Source organism: Carex rostrata, chromosome 18, assembly GCF_964058835.1.
Source record: "Carex rostrata chromosome 18, lpCarRost1.2, whole genome shotgun sequence".
NCBI classification, from domain to species: Eukaryota; Viridiplantae; Streptophyta; class Magnoliopsida; order Poales; family Cyperaceae; genus Carex; species Carex rostrata.
The window spans coordinates 1,348,262-1,369,645 of NC_135935.1; the positions used below are offsets into that span (position 1 = coordinate 1,348,262).

At 33.4% G+C, this 21,384-nt stretch overlaps 1 protein-coding gene and 1 long non-coding RNA gene across 2 annotated transcripts; one reads left to right on the forward strand and one right to left on the reverse strand.

Moving 5' to 3' along the window:
* The first annotated feature begins 3,270 nt into the window (after positions 1-3,270).
* On the forward strand, positions 3,271-3,802 carry LOC144569412 (uncharacterized). Its single transcript, XR_013516053.1, has 2 exons — positions 3,271-3,453; positions 3,673-3,802. It is a non-coding gene; the product is annotated as an uncharacterized LOC144569412 (long non-coding RNA).
* LOC144569411 (cold-responsive protein kinase 1-like) lies at positions 3,684-8,306 on the reverse strand. The gene is made up of 8 exons (XM_078319757.1): positions 8,066-8,306; positions 7,885-7,975; positions 7,166-7,255; positions 6,744-6,859; positions 5,599-5,809; positions 4,974-5,211; positions 4,685-4,835; positions 3,684-4,219 (listed from the first exon to the last, which is right to left on the reverse strand). The coding sequence occupies exons 3-8, from the start codon at positions 7,227-7,229 to the stop codon at positions 3,845-3,847; spliced, it is 1,155 nt and encodes a 384-aa protein (XP_078175883.1). The 5' UTR covers positions 7,230-7,255; positions 7,885-7,975; positions 8,066-8,306; the 3' UTR covers positions 3,684-3,844.
* Positions 8,307-21,384: the final 13,078 nt, after the last annotated feature.

A 21,384-nucleotide genomic window follows, 5' to 3' on the forward strand; every position in this document is an offset into this window, starting at 1 on the left:
AAGAGCAGCGAGTCGAAACGATGAGTAGGTGACCAGATTCTCAAATTAAAAGCACCACTCAAGCTACGAGACGAAATAAACTGGGACGGAGTGATGGGGTGAGGTGAGGAGATGGCCGAAGAAAAATAAAAGCGACTCTCAAAACGAAATTTTATTTGATCGCATGGAGAATCGCCTAAGCGATATCTCCGAGGCAAGGCGATTGGAAAAAAAATATTAGAACTCGGTACTTGCATCCTGACCGTGGAATTACCTCGTTTACAAGTCATTATTATTATTTTTTCATTTTGAGCCCTATATCAGTTGAAACTTCATTTTTTTTTTTGTTATTTTGGTTACCAAAACTCTGTAATTTATACGAATCGTAAAGCAGCCATTATCATTAAATTATACATTACACCAATGCAGCACAGCACTATCCAATCACTCAAATTTTTAAAATTTTATTTTCGAAAAAAATAAATTTGCTCTTTATTTTTAGTTTAGTTCTTTCTCATCTATTTCAAAAATATCAGTTCATAACTTATGGAAATTAATATTTATTATTCTTAGTATAGTTTAACTTGATTACATTATTTTTTACTTTTAAGAAACTATATGCAATGGTTGTATGTATAACATTTTTTTTTAATTTGCAGGGAAGAAATATTAATATTTATTTTTTCCATCAAATGAAACTTGAGTGACATATGCGTAAAATCTGTTAAAACTATTTGATTATTTCAATTTCCATTTGTTCGTTCAATTTATTCTTCTACGACAGCCTTTTCTTTAAATTAATTTAATATAATTAAATATTTTAATATGATAAATAGAGAAAAGTCTACTTAGATATTTAAGGTACCTACTTCAAACTGATAATTCCCTAAAAAAAAAAACCACAGTAGTTGAACTAATATAACAACATTTTCAATAAATTAAAATATGAAGGAGACTACAATTATTTTTCACCGGAAAAGCAAAAGTCTGTTCTTATTTTTAATGAAACATAGCAATCTGTTTCAATTTTCAAACAAGAAAAAGGAGCCGTCAATAAAATATTTTATTTAGTTTTACAAAACGCTGCTGACTTTTGCTTAGTGCTCATTGTTACATGATGTTTGTTGATAGCTCAGCTCACTGATCTTTTCTTTGGTTGCTTTCTTCACAATTAATTTTTGTGAAGAACTAGTCAAGGATCATGAGGATTAGAACCCTTTTCTCATTGCTTTGTGCATTCGTACATTGACCTTCCCAAAAGTACGGTTCTAACAAACTGTTCCAACTCTTTACCAAGAGTGAGTCTATGGCACTATGCATATTACGATTTGTTACTGTGTTACGGTTTTATATTCGAGTTTTCAAATCCTAACGGCCGATCCGAACCGTTCATCTTGTTCTCCATATTAATATGTGTTTGGAGACCAAATTTTACATTTTTTGAAATTTTTTTAGATTTATTGAAAATCACTGTTTTTGGATGGTCCAGAATTTTCAGATCAAGTGATTTTTAAAATATCTAAAAAAATAGTAAAATTTTTTCAAAAAATGTAAAATTTGGTCTCCAAACACATATTAATATGGAGAACAAGATGAACGGTTTAGATCGACCGTTAAGTTTTGAAAACTCGAATATAGAGCCGTAACACAGTAACAACCCGTGATATGCATAGTACCATAGACTCACTCCTTTACCAATCAATGATGGATACGTCTCAGGAAATTTTATTACATGGAACCTGTTTTAAGTGCAGGGTTGACCCATACATCAATTAATTAGTTGTACCACAGTTTGTGAAGTGTTGTTGACGGAGTTCCAAAATTTTGAAAAAAAATAAAGAAATAAATATTGACAATGGAGATGGATTTGACTGAAATTCCAATATATACAAAAAATGTAATAGTCTATAATGTCTAGAGGACGTCATAGATCATAATGTCCAAATTAGTGAACTTAGATTATCCACTAATTAACAAAACAACGGAAGAAAAACAAAACACAGACGTTATTGTATATCACGTCCAGAGTTCTTGTATATCAAGTTTTGTGCATTATCCGATGTGTTTAGTTTTTTTTTTTTTTTCAAGAACACTTGACATGATATACAAAAACATCCGTCTTTTTTTTTTCTTTCCAATGTTTTGTTAATTAGTGAGTAATCTGATTTTGCTAATTAGGACGTTGTAGTTTATAATGTCCTCTAGATGTATACATCATCATGTTTTTCTTATATATCAAATTTCAATGAAATCCTTCCCTATTGGATAAGAGAACAAAGTGTTTTCAGAGTTGCAAAAATAAAGGCGATTTTGCCCACCGCGCCAACCCCCTCTCTCCCACTCAAACCTCATCCCACCCTCCTTCTCTCCTCTTCTCTTCCGCTTCGTTTGAGCAGGTGATTTACTTAGTGGATCTGGTCACTATTTTTGGTGCTTCTGCGTAGTGGATTTGGCCGCTCATCATTCTTGTTTCGACTTTTCGGGTTTGAGTGAGGATGTTGTGAATTCGTTCCACCCCGTAGTATCTACTATAGCTATATATGAATAAGGTATGTGTTTTATGGTTATTGTCGATGACGATGATACTAAGATGTTGTTTCCTTCCTCCTTTCCTTCTTCTTCTTCTTCTCCTGCTTATAAGCTCATTTTTTGACTTCCACACTGGTGGCTCTCTCTCTAAGAGGTGACTGTCTCGGTCCGGTTGATTCAGTTCTCGGTTCGGTTTGATTCAGTGCATTCTTGGGTGCACATTTATGTGAGTGGTGATTGTCCCAGTTCAGTTGATTCAGTTTTTTATCTGGTTTGATTCAGTGCCTTTTCGGCTGCACATTCCTCTGAGTGGAAGATACTTCGTGCAAAAGAGTTCGACATGGTGTCGTCTGCCAAAAGGAACAAGACAAATATATACACAGAGGAAATAATTACCAGACTTCTATCATTACAATCAAGCAATAATGATCAAATTTATGTCCATGAGATGCGCATACCCTGTGTGTTTTTATTTGTTTACAACGAATACTTTCAAAGACACTTGTTGTCTAATATCATATAACAGCTATCTTGCAACTCTTTGAATCAATACAATCACCTATGGACTTTTAAAAAAAAATTCCTTCACTGTTATCGATATTTATTTCTTTATTTCATATTAATAAAATTTTTGGGACAAAGTTTGTTACTTTCCAGAAGAATCTATGTAAATCACATCTTAAGGTAAAAGTTAAGCTATTAAGCTCCGAACTTATTGTATTTTGTAACTAAAGAAGTTACAATTGTTTGTTACCTTCCCCATTATCGATATTTATTTATTTTCTTATTAATAAAAATTTCGGGACGAAGTTTGTTACTTTCCAGAAGAATCTATGTAAATCACAGCTTAAGGTAAAGGTCTTACTATTAAGCTCCGAACTTATTGTATTTTGTAACTAAAGAAGTACAATTGTTTGTTAGAAAAATAAAGTTCTTTTTTCTTGAGTACAATCAATTTACAGAGTGCAGAAATAAGGCAAGAACAAAATATTTGCGCATGATTAAGTTACCGGACCTCATTTATATGATTGTCTAAGAGACTGGTTTTGCAAATTAAGATCCATCGCTGATTAACATATATAAAAGAATCACTCATAACCACAAATTGGGTCAATAAAAAGAAAAAGAAAAACTTTATATATATATGCACTGCTCGGAAAAAAGAAATGACCAAATTTTTAAGTTCATTGAACTTTCCCCAGAAAAAAAGAAAAGAAAAGAATAGTAACAATAGAATTCGCAACTCTGTCGATTTCTCAATAGGATATATGCACAAAATTTACAATCCTTAATATTCTCCCGAAAAGAACCCCAGGCAAGCATTGATTTTTCCCTTTTAGTTCTTGTCAGAGAAAGTCGTTGAAAGAAGTGTGGTATCATCCTCTGAAGAAGAAAAGGCTGTGCTTGCCATAGTTGATGAACAAATAGTGGTCGATACTTGACCATAATTATTAATTTCTTTTGTGCTTTTTACTTTGAGGTCCATAAAATCACTAATTACTGCAGGTTTGGTGATTTTTTCTGAGGCTATTGATTTCTCCCCTGTAAGTAATTTTATAACAGTCGACATAGAAGGGCGTAATTTGGTAGCATCTTGGGTACACAATAGGGCAACCTTTAAGAAACGAGTTGCCTCTTGGATATCCAAATCATCTCCCAAAAAGGCATCGACTATCTTCTCTAGGTTTCCCTGCTCATATAATGCCCATGTCTGCATGGAGAAAAAATATAGGGTCTGTTACACAAAAGATACCTAATTTAATGAACTCAATTTTTGTGTTCTTTTTACTATTTTTTTATTTGCTAGTTTTTCCTGAATATCTTACTTGCTCTCTCTTCAATTATTGGGTCTAATAAAATGCAAGAAAGGTCATAATATTCTCCTCAATAAGGTCAACATGTGTCAGTGTCCATATAAACAAAATAAAATACATAACAAAGACGGATGGACAGACCCAATTAAATCTCTGCTAAAATAGAAGGAACACAAGAAACATTGACATCAGTTAACATGCAAATCATCAATGTTAACACTTGTCCCAAGTCAACCCCATCCGTCTCATTGTGACGCCAAAACAACATTTGGACAGATAAATAGATAATAAATAAATAAACAGCAGTAAAATAAACCAAGGAAGTGAAAGAAAAATTTTCAAGTTAAAAAAATGAAACATACTCGTTCAAGAAGAAACTGATCCTCGTAAGGCAGCCTAGTGTTGGTGTTGCACCTGCCGCTTACAATTTCCAACAAAAGAACTCCAAAACTGTATATATCCGACTTTCTAGTCACCTGACCTCTTATAGCATACTCTGGTGCCAAGTAGCCTCTAAAATAAAATAAAATAAAAATAAACATCAGGATTTTTTTTTCTAACTGAAATTTAAGAGGTTTAAGAGCACATGTTTCTTCGGAGTCCTTTTTTTTTACAGAAGTTAGAGATAAATTGAGAAGATGAAGAACTCACATGGTACCAGCAACCCTAGTGCTGACATGGGTGGCATTAGGAGGGAGAAGCTTAGCTAACCCAAAATCAGATATCTTAGGGGTCAAATCTTTGTCTAGTAATATGTTACTAGCTTTTATATCTCTGTGTATAATAGGAGGTCTGATTTCATCATGAAGGAATGAAAGACCGCGAGCCACCCCTAAGCAGAGCTTCACACGGGTCTGCCAGTTGAACTCCAGATTATCAGGGTTTCGGCCTGCAAGGAAAATAAATTCAAATTAATTGGTGATATCTTGATACGTTTTAATAATCGTCAACCGACTGAACTGAAAAACTTGCAATAAAGGGGTAAAAAAAATTAAGAAAAAAATAATCATAGATAAAACTGAGACTTGATAACTGGTGTGGTATAATACAATACATGCTGGTACGGTACTGGTACTGGACCAAAGTCACCAGTTCTTGAGCAGAGGCATACTGCACTTACGAAAAGTGTTTGTCAGATGAAACCAGTGCAGGTAAGAACTTGCTAGCACTGTAATTATCTGCTGTCTGAACAGCAATATTGAACACCAAGAAAAGGTACACATCCCAAAAAATTGTAACCTAATAGAAAAGAAATAATAACTAGTGTATTTCATACCTAGAAGTGTTTGAGCAAGGCTATTATTTTCCATGTAAGGATAGACAAGAATTCTATTGATGCCTTCAACACAACAGCCGTATAACCTGACAAGATTTTCATGATTTATGTCTGATATAATTGTTAACTCGGTCAAAAACTCCCTCACACCTTGTCTTGATTCTGTAGAGAGCACCTTAACTGCCAAAATGGTCCCATCTTTCAGCTTTCCCTATATGAATGAAACAGAAAAATTTATTAGACAAAATCATCTTATTCAGAAATGCAGTATGATTCAGTTTTTCCATGTAACAGCCAATAGTTTGCTTGGTAATTTTTTCTTTTGCAAAATTGGACCAAAATTTACAGAAGCACCCTCCAAAATAAATATATTTAAAATAGGAACCTTAAAATATTTAAAAATGTAGCCTAACAAAATATATATGGTACATTGTTGTTAACTATTAAAAATTTGGCCACTAATGTCAATACGCTCATTTTAAATTGAGGAAAAAAGAAGATAGTCAGCTCATGTTTCAAGAGATAAATTGAACTAACCATCAAGACAAGATATTTGGATATTGGAGTTGATGTTCTATGAAGCAGGGGCGGACTCAGGATTTTCGTCAGGTGGGGGCAAAAAAATATCGAATCGGGTTTAAATAACTAATCGGATTTAAACCCATTAACTAATTAAGTACTCGATAAAAATAATGTTTTAACTTATCCTTTCCAATACTCTGACTTGTAATTTCTGATTCTCTAACCTATAATTCTAATTACCAATCATAATTCAAGAAATTTATTTTAATTTTAACTCTAAATATAACCCGAATTACAAATAAAACATCCAGAGGGGGGCACAAATATTTTCAGAGGGAGGCAAAGTCGATCAGAACGTCCTGATATCCACTAAAATTCAAAATCCAGGGGCCTGGCACTACATGGATCTGCCCCTGCTATGAAGATGAACTAACCACAGAAAAATGTGGTTAAATGATTAATTTTAGAGTTACCACTTGAGTATTATTCACAAATAACATGAAGTTTTATGTGCCAAATATGGAAAAATGATGGATGTGTATTTGCAGAGGCAGTAAAATACATAACCTGGAAGAGGAACCTTATATATAAACATACAGTAAATACTGAAGATGAGATCTTACCTTATAGACTGAACCAAAGCCGCCTTCACCAATCTTATTTGCATAGCTAAAACCATCAGTGGCTTTCCTCAATTCATTGTAAGTGAATATTTTAATTCTATTGATACCTGGAATATCTGGAAAATATGTAGAAGTATGTAAAAGTAAGTAACCAATTGTGTGAGAAAGAAGAAGTAAGATATTAACCCCCCTCCCCGCACACTCAAATATAGAAATGGCAGAAACACAAAAAAGTACATTGCAAATTTGCAATTTCTAAAAACAGAAATTTTGAATGTATGTCAGTCAATTTTCTTCCCAAAAGAAAAGTCAGTGCTGTTAAATTGGTATTAGCTGAATATTATTTTAACCATCATTACCAAAAAAATTAAATTAATAAGCCCTATTTAAGATGAACAGCTAATTCATACCCCGTCACATACCTTCATTTTGTCGAACAGTATCAAGTGCACTGTTTTTTCCAAATAAGCCACACAAGCAACTCATTACCGGTTTAACCAATCTGGAATTTCCTATACAAAGTGTAATGTATTAGGCAGATATCTCAAAATGCTCTTAGGTGTATAAAAGAGGAAAAGAAAAGTCATTTGTTATCAACCAAGGATTTATCTAACACCTAGGTATGAAAAGTAAAATTATAATAAATGAATTAGGACCACACGAAGGACAGAAACATTAGAATTAGGTCGTGAAACAGTTCAGAAAATTCCAAACCGAGTTGAGGGTCCATCAAGACTAACGAGGCCACCATCAAATTGACACATTCTCCATTAAATATTTAACAAGAGACGAAGCTTATCCATGATTGGCTCTTTCTTATTTTAAGCAAAAAAACCCAGGATCAAATGTGAAAGCAAGACCTTGTTATTTGAACTTAACCCTTTCGAAAATAATATTGGAAATGAGATCCTTGGATTTTTTTTAGGAAAAATCTTCCAACAAAAGATCAAAAGTCCAAAACTACTCAACTTCTTTGAACCACAAACAAAAAAGGAATAATTTTTATATCAAATACAGTAACCAAATTCAGAAGGGGATCACATTCACAGGAAATAAGAATCAATAGCATAATGATCACAATCTAAAAACTTTGTTATTAATTTCATACAAAAAATAATGAAATTGACAAAGTAGAGTTTACCAAAAGATGGAGGCAGATGAATGAATCAAATTATAAACTACAGCTCGTGCCAGTAACCAGACGGTCAGTCCCAATACCACTTCTAAAATCCCTGTAATGGGCAAAATCAGATCCCAAATCAAATAACTAAAAAGGAAAGTGTCACGTAATCACCAAAAACCAAAGCAAACGTGCGACTTACAAAAAAATTTTCTGATGGAAGAAGCAGAAACAGATGCGAGTCTGCGACGCTTGTTAGCAGACAGGAGTCCGTATCTGTTGGAGGATTGAGAGAGCGTGTAGACGTGGTGGTTATTGGTTATAAAGAGAGAGAAATAGAGAGAGAGAGAGAGAGAGAGGGGTTTGCCTTTTTATTCGTCTATTTTATTCGGTATTTGATGCAACCTACTAGTTCTGGTATCAGAAAGTTAGAAATCTATGGAGTCATTGACTTCAAATTTCAGAAGACTGCTTTCATACTTGGTTTAGGTTTCAGAATTTGCGTACTCTCCAGTTGCAACGTACAAGGAGGCGGCGGCCATTGACCATTTTATCGGTCAAGTTCATAAAGGGAAAATTTCATGTGTACCCCTCATAAATCTCGAATTGTGTATTATTCCCTCCAAAATTATTAAATTAATTACATCATGAGGAGGGATCAAGTTACAACACTTGAAAGTTACAACAAAATTACAACATCTATTTTTTTCATTTTCAAAGTCCAAATCGTCGATCCAAACCGTTAGATATTCAATCTATATTAAAATGTGCTTGGAGACCAAATTTTACATTTTTTGAAATTTTTTTTGCTATTTATTAAGATGGGTACAAAATCGTTGTTTTTATTAAAATTCTGCACCATTAAAAAACAGCGATTTTGTACCCATCTTAATAAATAGCAAAAAAATTTCAAAAAATGTAAAATTTGGTCTCCAAGCACATTTTAATATAGATTGAATATCTAACGGTTTGGATCGACGATTTGGACTTTGAAAATGAAAAAAATAGATGTTGTAACTTTGTTGTAACTTTCAAGTGTTGTAACTTGATCCCTCCTCTTATATCATATTTATCCTTCAAAAACTCAAAAACTAACAAAATTTCAATTTATTAGCTTTTATATTCAAACTCATTTTAAATTTATAAAATACTCATTTTATCCTTTAATAAAATAAAAATATATAGTCTGTAAGAAAAATATTATGTTATCTAATTGAGCAGTTTTCAAGGACAAATGGATCGTTTCTCAACTTGTGACATATATATAGTGACATTTAGATATATGTTTGTATGTGCGCCACAAGTAAAAAGGTGTAAACGATTCAATATGGATCGGATAGTGATCAAACCGTATTCTTATTTATTATAATTTTTAGAATTCAATACGAATACGGATAGTCTTAGATACATATACGGATTGAATATTAAACAATTACGAATATGGATTAGATATCGGTCAGATACAAATACGGATATATATGAATATAATTCGGATAATTAAAAATAAATTACTAATGTACATTTTATTGAAAAATAATTTTTATATATAATTTTTTTCATTCATAAATTAGATTTAATATTTTTCATAGTTTGTTGGTTACAAAACATATATCATATTTATCAAAACAATAGTCACTTATTGTGTCATAGTGTTATATTGTTCATCAGAATATATATGTATATGCAGTTTAATAAAACATTGGTGTGTATATGCAGTTTAATAAATATTTAATATGTATATGCGGTTTAATGAATCATTTTAAAAACAAAGAGTACATTTATTGTGATTTAAAGGTGTAAATGGCTGGATACTGCTAGTTACTGATAGTTAAAAATCAAACCGTATATTTATCCATTATAATTTTTCGGATACAAATACGGATAGTCTCGGATACGAATACGGATCGGATAATATAAGTAATTTTTCGGATTTGGATCCAAACGAAATCGGATAATATCCGATCCGTTTACACTTTAATGAAAATATATCAAAGACAAAATTTATGTACATTAAATATAAATCAATTTACCCTTTTTTTTCAATATTTAATAACTTGTTCTAATTTTCTTTCTGTTGAATTTTCCTCATACTGACATTGTATATATTGCAAATCAACGTTACTTTCCGACAAAATAGAATTGTTATTTGCTGGTAACATGGCGTTTCTGATTAGAGGACGAAAGTACAGACAAAATCTTTCCTGACAATAAGGTTTAGTTGCTATACTCTTCACTAATCATATGTTATTGAATATCGCAAGTTTTACAGTGATCCTGAATATTTAAATTGATTCTCAGAAGTGTTGTGATCTCCGCAGATTTGCGTTAGTTTCGCTGACATTTTATTTTATTGTGCCGGCCATTAAGAGCATTGGATCAAATAATGAAATTCAATATCAAACAACTATCTATGAAATTTTTAAATAACAAAATTAATTGATACGATATATTGTCCATATAAATTAAATCTCACATACATATTTTTTATTTTTAAATAACAAAGATAATTGATTGGATGTATGAATTGTACATATTATACATTGCACTTGCATATAAAAAGTTACACCATTAGATTTTTTATTTCGGGATGCATCAAGAACTAAAAGAAATCAACATACCTTATTTTAATTTGATGATTAATTAATCTCCTCTCTTGATGACTACCTTAATATGGTCAAAATCCTATAATTTGTTATATACATATATTTCAAATAATATAAAATATCTTTCAACCAATTAAATTTATTAATTTTAGCATGCATAAAAAGTTGTCACCGTTTGACATCAATGACTATCAGCATTGGATTATTTCTCGTAAAAAAATCAGGAACAAATAGTGAACTAGAAATATTTGGAGGACCAGAAATAAGAAATTCTGATACTTGAAAGTTCAAATTACTTTTACATTGGTTATATATTCTTCCGTTTGTGAGAGTAAATTTAAGATAGACTTATTACTTAAAATTATTTAAATAGACTGTGATGTTCAGATTAGACATTTAAAGATAAATAAATTATGAAGTTCATGAAAGCTCGTAGTTGAAAAAAAAATTATCTGATCGAAAAGCAATTCAAGATTAATTTGTTTTACATTTTTTTTTCATTTGTATGTTTTTTTCGGAGTAATTTTAGCATGAAAAATTAGTTAGCTTTTATGAGAACCAGTACTTGTCTAGTAACAAAAGCAATATTCTCTGTATCAGATATCACATATTTGAAATCTAAATAACAAAATTTCTTGTGAATATTAAATAGTTAAATGATTTGACCACTAACTTTTACTAAAAAAATTTCAATAATTTTTATGAAACAGTAAAAAATTACAGAACTAGCATATCCATTATTTACAGTTTTATTCCACATCAGTCAATAATATTTTTAATAATGTGTGTTAAAAAAGAAGGCACTATGAAGGATCAAGATCTATGCACCTAAAAACTACTAGTCTCGAATCATGCATGTAGTTAATTAGTCGAAATGTTTTGAACTAACATTAATTGTCACTATTTTCAGTTTTATTTTTACTACTGCCAGCTAGGGCTGCTAAAAAAGCTTATAGTTCGTAATTCAATTGACTTCTATTCGAAATAAATTTCGCAATTAACTCGTCCGATTGAAGTTCGTTCTGAAACAAATCAAACCAGTTCGGTTCGAATCTTATTCAAATTCAAACTCAAATTGGATATAATTCGTTCAAAATTGATTCACGAACTATTTAGGTTCAAATCTCAAATTAACATGTATTGTTCAAATTAGAGCAATACCAGTGGCTCAGTACACAATTAAGATTTAATTGCAAATAGATACAAATAAGCATGTAATATGATTAGATAAGATCTAATGCAATGTTTAGTTAAGCAATCCAATTTTTAAAAAATAACTAAGGGCAGTAGGACTGTCAAAAAAGCTCGTAGTTCATGATTCAATTAATTTCGATTCGAAAAAAATTCACAATTAATTCATTTAATTAAAATTTGTTCTGAAACAAATCAAATCTCGGTTCGAATATTATTCAAACACAAACTCAAACTACGATAAATTTAGTTTGGTTTGAAACGCTTGCAGCCCTACAGTGCCAGCTAATAAAAGTATAAAACAGAGAAAAATATGGACAGGCAACGCCGAATCTAATAATCAATGCGCGAAACGGCAAAAGAGGCCAATAGATATAAATAAATACTAGTATTATACCCGTGCGTTGCAACAGAGACATATTATAAGAAACAAATATATCAATGAAAATAATAATTATCTAAAAATTAAAACACATGTTAATAGAAAATTGATATGATTATGTATTTTTAATTAACTTTAATCATGATCTCTGATAACAATTTGATGATGTGATGATTCTTTATTTTTAAGTACCAATGATATCAAATAATAGCTCGATTCGAATCTAATATCAAATATCAAATATCAAATATCAAATATCATACAACAATTCAATATCAACATATAATATGATATCAAAAAACATAAATAAAAAGTGTTATCGTTTGTATGTATAGGATACACACACACACACACACACACACATATTATAAGAAAAATATATATTCACACACAGTTTCAATTTATATTCTTTTTTGTTTCCAATTTAGAATACACACACACATACACACATTGATATATTATATATTGGAAATATATTCTAAATTGCCCGCACCAATATGTATAGAAACACAGAAAGAAAAATAAGAAAATTAAAAAAAAAGATTTCCATTGTGATTCGTATAGAAACGAAGAAGTAAGGAAACAATAAATAAGAAAATGGAAAGTGGAGTCTTCTTAATTGAAGAGGAAAAATATGAAAATAAAGGAATAAAGAAACAAATAAATATATAGCTAAATTTTAGGATTTGTTCATTTTAAATTGTAACGTATCATGTGGCAGCACATGTGGTAGGTTTGTTTTTAACTAAATTTAGACTTCTATACATAAAAAAAGATGCATTTAATCAAAAGAAGACAAATTATGTAATTGGAGAGCTGAGATCAAATCCGAAGTTTCATCTCTCAATCGTAACCGTTGACGGATCGGACACCCAACGTGCTTAATAATAGAATGGAGATAAGGAAATTCACCTGCTTTGACCTCTGCTTCTCGACTTCTGCTTGGGTCTGATGCCCATTGAACCCAAAGTGGTTCCAATGGGTTCGCTCACCATCATATCTATTTTAAGATTCGTGCACACAAATTTTAAAGCATATGTAAAAATTCGAGCGCGAATCTTAAAGCAGAACTGATGGTGAGCGAACCCATTGGAACCACTTTGGGTCCAATGGGCATCGGATCCAAGCTGAACTCCTGCTTCTCTAGGTTTAGGCACATGGTAATCACCAGAAATACAAAACGTACTAAATGTTGAATAAATACGACATTTATCTATTGATATTTTCACTGGCGGATCCAGAATTCTAATAAGAGTAGGCACAAAATACTAATAAAAAGAGAGGTTTAGTCTAGATTTCGAGTTTTAGTGGTGATCTATCAGTACTGATTGATTTTGCTCCTCTGTGGAATTTTTTTTGTCCCTCTCTGAATGTTTGATTTGTAATTCGAGTTAAATTTAGTGTTAAAATCAATATAAATTTCTTGAATTATGATTGGTAATTAGAATTATAAGTTAAACATCAGAAATTATAAGTCAGAGCATTGAAAAATATAAGTTAAAGCATTGATTTTTTTTATCAAGTACTCAATTAGTTAATGGGTTTAAATCCGATAAGATATTTAAATCCAATTCGATATTTTTTGCCCCACTGACGAAAATCCTGGGTCCGTCCCTGCTAATAAAAGTATAATTTTTTTCTTCTCTTGACGAATTAGAGCAGAAAAACATATAAGAATCTAAAAAACTCACGACGTGATAAGATATGTCACGACACGACACGGTTCAGTCACAAGACAACACGGTCGGCATGACATGGCACATGGGCCAGTCATGTGTTGTGAATCGTGTGTCCCGTGCCGTGATCATTCACGCGACGTGATCATCTTTTGAAAATTTAACACGACATGGCACATCACGCGAAAGTTGGTCACGACACAACACATGGTCACGTGTAATTATGACAGTTAGATCTTGATCGAATGGTGAATCTTGAATAAATTTACCTAAATTATGAAAAATAATAGTTAAACATGACCAAACGTGATCGAACACATTTGGATACATAACATGTGGTCATAACATGGCTTGGTCATGGCGTGACTAACGTGTTGTGACCATTCACATGCCATGACCATCTTTCTAAATTTAGTCATGGCATGACTAGTAATGACATATATATTTATATCCCTAGTAGCATATCTCTTTTTTCTCCAAACGAATCATTGATTCTTCTAAGTGGAGTAGCGAATAAAACCGTGTCTTTTTTCTTTAATTCTTTTACACGAATCAGTCTAGACTGACTTTCTTTTCCACGTAATTTTCTTCTACATGGTTGTGAATTAAATTCAGATGTATACATTATTTTCATTTAAAAGTAGGCACAAATATAAAACATCACTGAGTCAAAAAAAAATTCGAATTCAGAAATAGACAAGTGCAAACTATGGATCCGCCACTGAATATATTTGCTATCTATAATTATAATATATAAATTTCTCTCCGTAATGAGAAAGAAACCAACTAATGGACATCTCGTGTTTTGGAATGAATGGAGACAATATGAAATTAATAAATGTGCTTGGGTGGCGAACGAAGATTCATGATGCTTCGTATCTATTTCCGCAGGAAAGCAGTCACATATTGAACCAGGATTTTATAATTTAATAACACATTGAATCGTGTGAATTGCATGTCGTTTGAACTTTGAAAAAGAAATCCCACGTGATAGTGTATTTAAAATGCGCTATATCTTTTACCGTTGAACCCTCAAAATTGGGGCAGACATTTGTTTTGAAGTCAGTCCTGACTTCTCAATTGTAAATTTGCTTTTAGGTTAATAATAATGCAGCAGATTTATAGTTTGCGAAAAAATTAACAAAATAATATATTTCTCAGAATTAGACATCCGATTGGCCAGTTAATCAGATTTATCGGGTTCCTATATAAAATGAATTATCAATTTTGAATTTATCGTTGTTGAAGAGGCGTCTGGAATCTGAATTTGAATTTCGGAGTTCGTTGTACTAACATAGGAATTTGTTAATAAAATAATTAGCCGCTGGGAAACAGATATTGGGAGTACAAGAGACCGGGAATTATGATATTTATTCTACAAATTAATCAACGGTGTTAAAGATAAAGATGGAAGATCCTATAAAAGTCGACATGCATCGTGCTTATCATTAGCGTCTCTTAAATTATGCTTGTTTGCTTGTTGCAACTTGCAAGTCTTTGAGTTCTGATAGGTACGAATTTAAATCGAATGTGTTGTACTTTGTAGGCAACGACGACCCAGAAAACTGCAATTGGAACTGTTCATTAAACTAGTGTACTGTCCTTCAATTTTATAAAATAAATTAGAGAGTATTTATATTTACATAAATTTAAGAAGAAAAAATATATTTTTTTTTAATTTTTGCCCTACGTAATGTGCCACAGCTAATTTCAATAATCGAAGTTATTTTGTAGCAACGAAACAAAAAAACATATATTTTGATGATTTTCCTCCTACAAAAAATTTTAATTGCTGGTCAAACAAGCACAAGGTAATTTGAATTGATTGTGGTTACTTTTGTGGCTATCTAAATACGAACATATAAATTAGAGCGTGGGCCTGCACTTTACGGCTTTCATTATTTTTTGTCGTTCATATTTATAATAAGTACATGAAAGTACGCGAATTGTTAAAATTAATCTTTTACTTTCATGATTACAGTAAGTACGTAATAAATAAATATTACACATAAAGTAAAAAAAAAACATCATTACAAGCACAAAGATGGAGAGAATTATATATATTTTTATTTCTAACAGCACTCCATCAAAATTAAACGGCCATTTTTATTAATATTCCTAAAACAAATATAAATTTTAAATATGCCCCTGTCCCTAATTTTTTTTTAAACATGCCCTGACCGCCTGGGCTTCGGGCAGCCCAAGATACCCTGTGAGGCGCCAGCCCCCCGGGCGCACCATGTGGTTTTTTTTTTTTTTTTTTGAGAGAAATCTTAGTATTTGATTTGAATAATTTTGTGAAAAAAAAGTTTAGGGTTTAGGGTTTATGTATATGTTTATGTGCAAAAATAAAATATTATGTGTACATAATATGCGTATGCCAAAAAATAAAATATTTGATATATTTACAGAGTGATGTCGTAAATTTTTATAACTTTGATTTTTTATATTTTTATTTTTTTGGTGAACTATATGTATAATATACACATATACACATATACATACACATACACATACACATACATATATACACATACACATACACATACAAAAAACTCACATACACATATACCAAATAAATCAATTCGCATAAGCAAAATAGCAAGTTTATTTGCCACCACGTCTGAATAAACCTAACAAACGACTAGTTCTTCTGGTACCAGTGGCAGGTGCGGCATTACTTGTAGAGTCTTGGCTACTAGATGATTGGCTTACAGGAGGAGGGGGTTAGTAACAATGCAATTCAGCAACAACTCTGGCATTTTCTCTTTCGTTGTGTTCGTTTATTGCATCTGAATATAACAATGCAATTCAGTTAGTAATATAATTAAAGCATAAATAAATTTTGTACAATTCTACGTACCTGCCCTGCGCCTGTCGGAAACAGAACGGCGAGCCCGATTTCCCGACGGTCGCCTACTACCCATCTCGTCCATGGTCATTACAATACGCTTGTGTCTCCTCCTGCCCTTTCTTATCCATCCTTCTAAAGGGAGTATTCTATCACTGACATATGCAGGCCACTCATGCTGATCGGGATAAGAATGGAAAGATCCACCCCAAGTGGAAGCAAGGTAATCGGTACGGTACATGTCAGCAACATAGTGATCCTCACAGTAGTTCCTCACTCGGCATACCGCCATCACGTGACTGCAGGGTATGTGACTTAGTTGGGGTCCTTGGCATGTATAGGTTACCGCCCTGGCATCTCCGAATTTAACCACGTACTTGCATGCCCTCTTGACAAACGCCATAGTGCCATCTGGTTTACGGCTGATAGGAACGTACCCATTTGAATTTTGCACTTCGAATTCTGTTCCATCATTACCCATCAGGATCACGGTCATAGTTGCACCTTTGTCCCTGTGTCGTCTTAGTTTCTCCTCCACCCTTGTTGAAAATGACTGGTTCATCCTTATTAATTATGCGGCCTTAGCACGCCGTTCCTGAAACCAGACATTTAACTTGTAGAATGTGTCCTCTACAATTGCAGCCACAGGCAACATTCGGCTCTGCTTGAATACTGCATTCAGCGACTCGGATCCGTTGGTGGTCATAATTCCCCAACGCCAACCTCCATCACGGGATTGATATATTTTCTCGTATGTTGGATCTTCGTTGACATCTCGGGGATTATTTTTGCCCACCTTCATTAAGTAGAGATTTTCCTTTGGCATGTACTACATAAAAAATAAGGAAATAGAATAATATAAGTAAACAATTGTACTAAAAAAATTTGTTTTCTTAAAGTACAGTAATATATGTAAACAATTGAAATACATGTACCTTTGCAAAACTGCTAGTCATCTCTACCACCCTTCTCGGCTTTTTCTTTCTGCAATTCCATCTAAATGTATCAGTAACCCACTTGTCGCCCCCGATTGCCTTGGAAAGGTTCTCCGCAATGTGTTGCATACACAACCTGTGCACACACTGGCCAGTACGGGTTGACCAACCGTAATCTTCACGATCAAAAACATATTTTATTTCTTTGTGCTGGTCTGATATCACACAGAAAAACTTCCCTTCCCCAATCACCCGTCTTCTTAAAAACTGCATAAAGAATCCCCAGTTCTCGCCGTCCTCTTTATGAACAATTGCAAACGCCAAAGGCAACAGCTGGTTCTCAGTATCATATGCGCATGCTATGAGTAGCCTCCCCTCGTAACGGCCAGACATGAAGCATGCATCAATGCTGATAACGGGTCTGATGTATGGCACAGCTTGGATACAAGCACCAAAAGCCCATGCTATGCCCTTGAATTGTTTAGCTCCCTCTATTAGTACTCCGTCTTTATCAAAAAAAGGGCCATGCTATCGCTCATATACGGTGCCGATATTTGTACTTGCCATGTCCTGGAGCAATGGTGCCAGATAGCCATATGAATCCTTCCAACTACCGAATATCCTGCAGATGGCAAGTTCACGACATCTCCATAGCCTGTTGTATTTTGGGATTACATATTTGTATTTGTGTCTGATGGTCATAGCCACCGCCTTGATGCTCATCGTTGGATCCAACTTAATGTCCTCCTCAATTGCATCGGCAATTAATGATGCAGTCAGCTGCGCATGGTCTCTCCTTGTGGACGCAGACTTGTATGTATGAGGTGGTTCACACTTCTTAATCATCCATGCTTCTCCTGAACCCGCAGGGGTTGCAAAAAGGCAGAACTCGCAGCGCGGGTGAGTTTTACACAACACAACTAACCTTGTTCGGTCCCTTTTGTGTATTATACATTCCCAGTTGCCGTGAACATGAGTCTCATTTATTTTCTTTACAAGTTCGTCTATGTTGGTATAAACTTGCCCTGCGGCAAGTTCTTTATTGTATTCAACACGAGGACCGAAGAAACTAATGTCTGCCTCTTCGAAAGCTGTGGTGTCGTTGAATGTGGCGACTGGATGCTTACTTCCCCGACCTGTAATCGGGAATTACCCTGGATAAACCTGGTACATTTGCATCACCATCTGATAAGTCATCAGCTTCCCAAACCCCTTGGTATTCATCCCTTGTTTCTATTTCCCTTTCTGGTATGACATCAATAGCATCAACATCAATATCAATATCATTTCGATTAACGGGTACCGGTCCTGACTCTGGCATAGTTGGAAATCTAGGGATTATGGGTGTCTGTCTGGGTGATGGTGGTAACTCTTCAGTATTTTCTGGGGAGTTGTGGTACTGGTTGTCATAACTGGGGCAGTGGTACCTCTAGCTGTCATAAGGGGAATGCTGGTGATATCCCTGATTGTCATAAGGGGATTGCTGGTGGTACTCCTAGTGGTCATAAGGGGAGTGCTGGTGGTACCCTTGGTTGTCATAAGGGGAGTGCTGATGGTACCCCTGGTTGTTACAAGGGGAGTGCTGGTGGTACCCCTGGTTGTCATAACCCGAATTGTCATAACCTGAAGGTCCAGCCCCAGCCGAACTTGAAGGTCCAGCCCTCGTTCGGGGAACCCTCTTCGAATATATGTCCATTACTGGGACCCCACAAGCTACAAATTGAGTATACACAACTCTCCACAAATTGGCATCTGTTATTGGAAACTTAACAAAGTAAGGTCTACCCCCCCACGTGAGTTGTCAATCCGTGTAGCCAATTCTATTTCATACCTGTTGGGGTTTACAGATGTCTTTTCGTATATTAGCTGCTTCAGTTCCTCAAATGTGGTATTTTCATTAATCTCGAAGCCAAATGCGACTTCTTTCGTGTAATGCACACCATCTTCATCCCTTTCTAGCTTGCCGCCGACATACAGTGCAACTAACATCTCTTCTTTAACAAACTACATTTAAAAAAAAATTTTACAAGTATTACATGACATAATAATGGGTACAGTAATAAATAACTAATTGAAAAATATTTTAAAAAAAGTTATAAAAAATTACAATTTTTCTACAGTAGGTGTACAGCAATTGCTACAGTAAATGTACGGTACGTTACAGTGCGTGCAACAGTAAATGTACAGTACGCTACAGTACTTGCAACAGTAACTACTAATTATTATAATTAAAAAGTAATGACTAATTATTATAATTTAAAAAATACCTATTCACTCAGCTTCTCGCCTCGAGAGAAGTTCTCAAATCGGGAAGTGCAGAGGCAGAAAACGAATGGGTTTAAATCATACTACATATGGGGCGCCTGGGGGGGTGGCGCCTCACAGGCCTAATGGGGCGCCCCAGGAGCTGGCGCCTCACTAGCCTTATGGGTCGCCTCAGGGACTGGCGCCTCACAGGGTATCTTGGGCCGCCCGAAGCCCAGGCGGTCAGGGCATGTTTAAAAAAAAATTGGGGACAGGGGCTTATTTAAAATTTATATTTGTTTTAGGGATATTAATAAAAATGGCCGAAAATTAAACAACCAGCAACTTTTTGAAATATTTTAGTTCTCCAAAAAAAATGATAAGCTGACTTTTTTTTTTCTACAACAGAAGATCAAAAATCGAAATAAAAGTAATATATTTGTAAAAAAATTTAAGTCTAAACAACACATTTTTTTATAGACTATTTTTTATCGTTGGACTAAGGTCAAGAAAAAACACATTTTTTTAATTCTAAGAATATATATTTTTCTTGTATATTTTTGCATAATGCAATATTAAATAAAAGATCTTTGTGCTATCAGCTACGAGGAAAAAGTCATACAGATCAAGTCGTAGACTTATAGTTAACAATCAGGAGTCAGGGCAATTATAGACTTCTAGTTAACAAAGTGAAGATTATTGTAAAAATTAGGAATCCTTTTAGTTTAATTAGTCACAGAAATTCAACTACATGAATTAATCCAAATATATTTATTTAAGAAAATAAATTGAAGTATCAATTTTTTTTTTCTTTCCAAGTGCGTGGCACACGTTTGAAGCCTTTATATTATATTTTTTTCCAATAGATTTGGCATTTTAGAATTTCATATATAATTGAATTGATTTATTTATGACTAATAAATTAAATATTGCATTTGCACATGAATTAAATTTACCCATTATTATCATGCAACGAGGCATAAAAAACAATGTATTAGAAACAAGGATAAAGATTTATTTCCCTCACCTACAATCCTCCAAATGTCCCCCAGTACTAACGGTCTATCTCCCATCTCTTATCTTTCAAATTTTTTAAAATTTTCTAACTTCCAATTTTGTCTCTATCTGTTCAAATGATCAAGCTTAAAAAAGAAAAAAGAAAAAAAATCAAGTTGTGTGCTCCAAACTTCATGGATTATCACATCCCCATGTCGTCTTTATCCAATTATCTAATATGTCTTGATTAATTACTCTCGAATCTTCCTGCTTTTTTATACTCAACAACACTCACGCGCATCGTCCCAATCTAATTCGATTATGAAAGCAAAAAATGACAAAAAAAAATCAATGGAGAGAGAAATTGATCCATATTTAACTACCTTGATTGGTTCGTATTCAGGTGCTGAAATTGATCCATATTCAACTGCCTTGATTACTTACTTTCTCATGGCCCGACTGTTAGATCTAAAGTATCCGGATTTGCTTTCAATAATTTTTTCGTATGGATCATTTCTCACATATTGTGCTTAGTGTTGTAAAAAATGTCCATTTAGGCCGATTAATCTGGTGATTAATCGTTGCCGGTCACCAAACTGTTATGGATTTTTCTGACTAATCGACCGATTATTTTCGATTATAG

What these genes read in the sequence shown, in the direction of transcription:
- LOC144569411 (XM_078319757.1), bottom strand. Translation starts at nt 7,229, where the DNA reads ATGAGTTGCTTGTGTGGCTTATTTGGAAAAAACAGTGCACTTGATACT. An exon ending in CCTTGCTCAAACACTTCTAG is followed by an intron (nt 5,212 to 5,598) that starts GTATGAAATACA and finishes TTTTCCTTGCAG; the next exon opens with GCCGAAACCCTGATAATCTG. An exon ending in ACTAGGGTTGCTGGTACCAT is followed by an intron (nt 4,836 to 4,973) that starts GTGAGTTCTTCA and finishes ATTTTATTTTAG; the next exon opens with AGGCTACTTGGCACCAGAGT.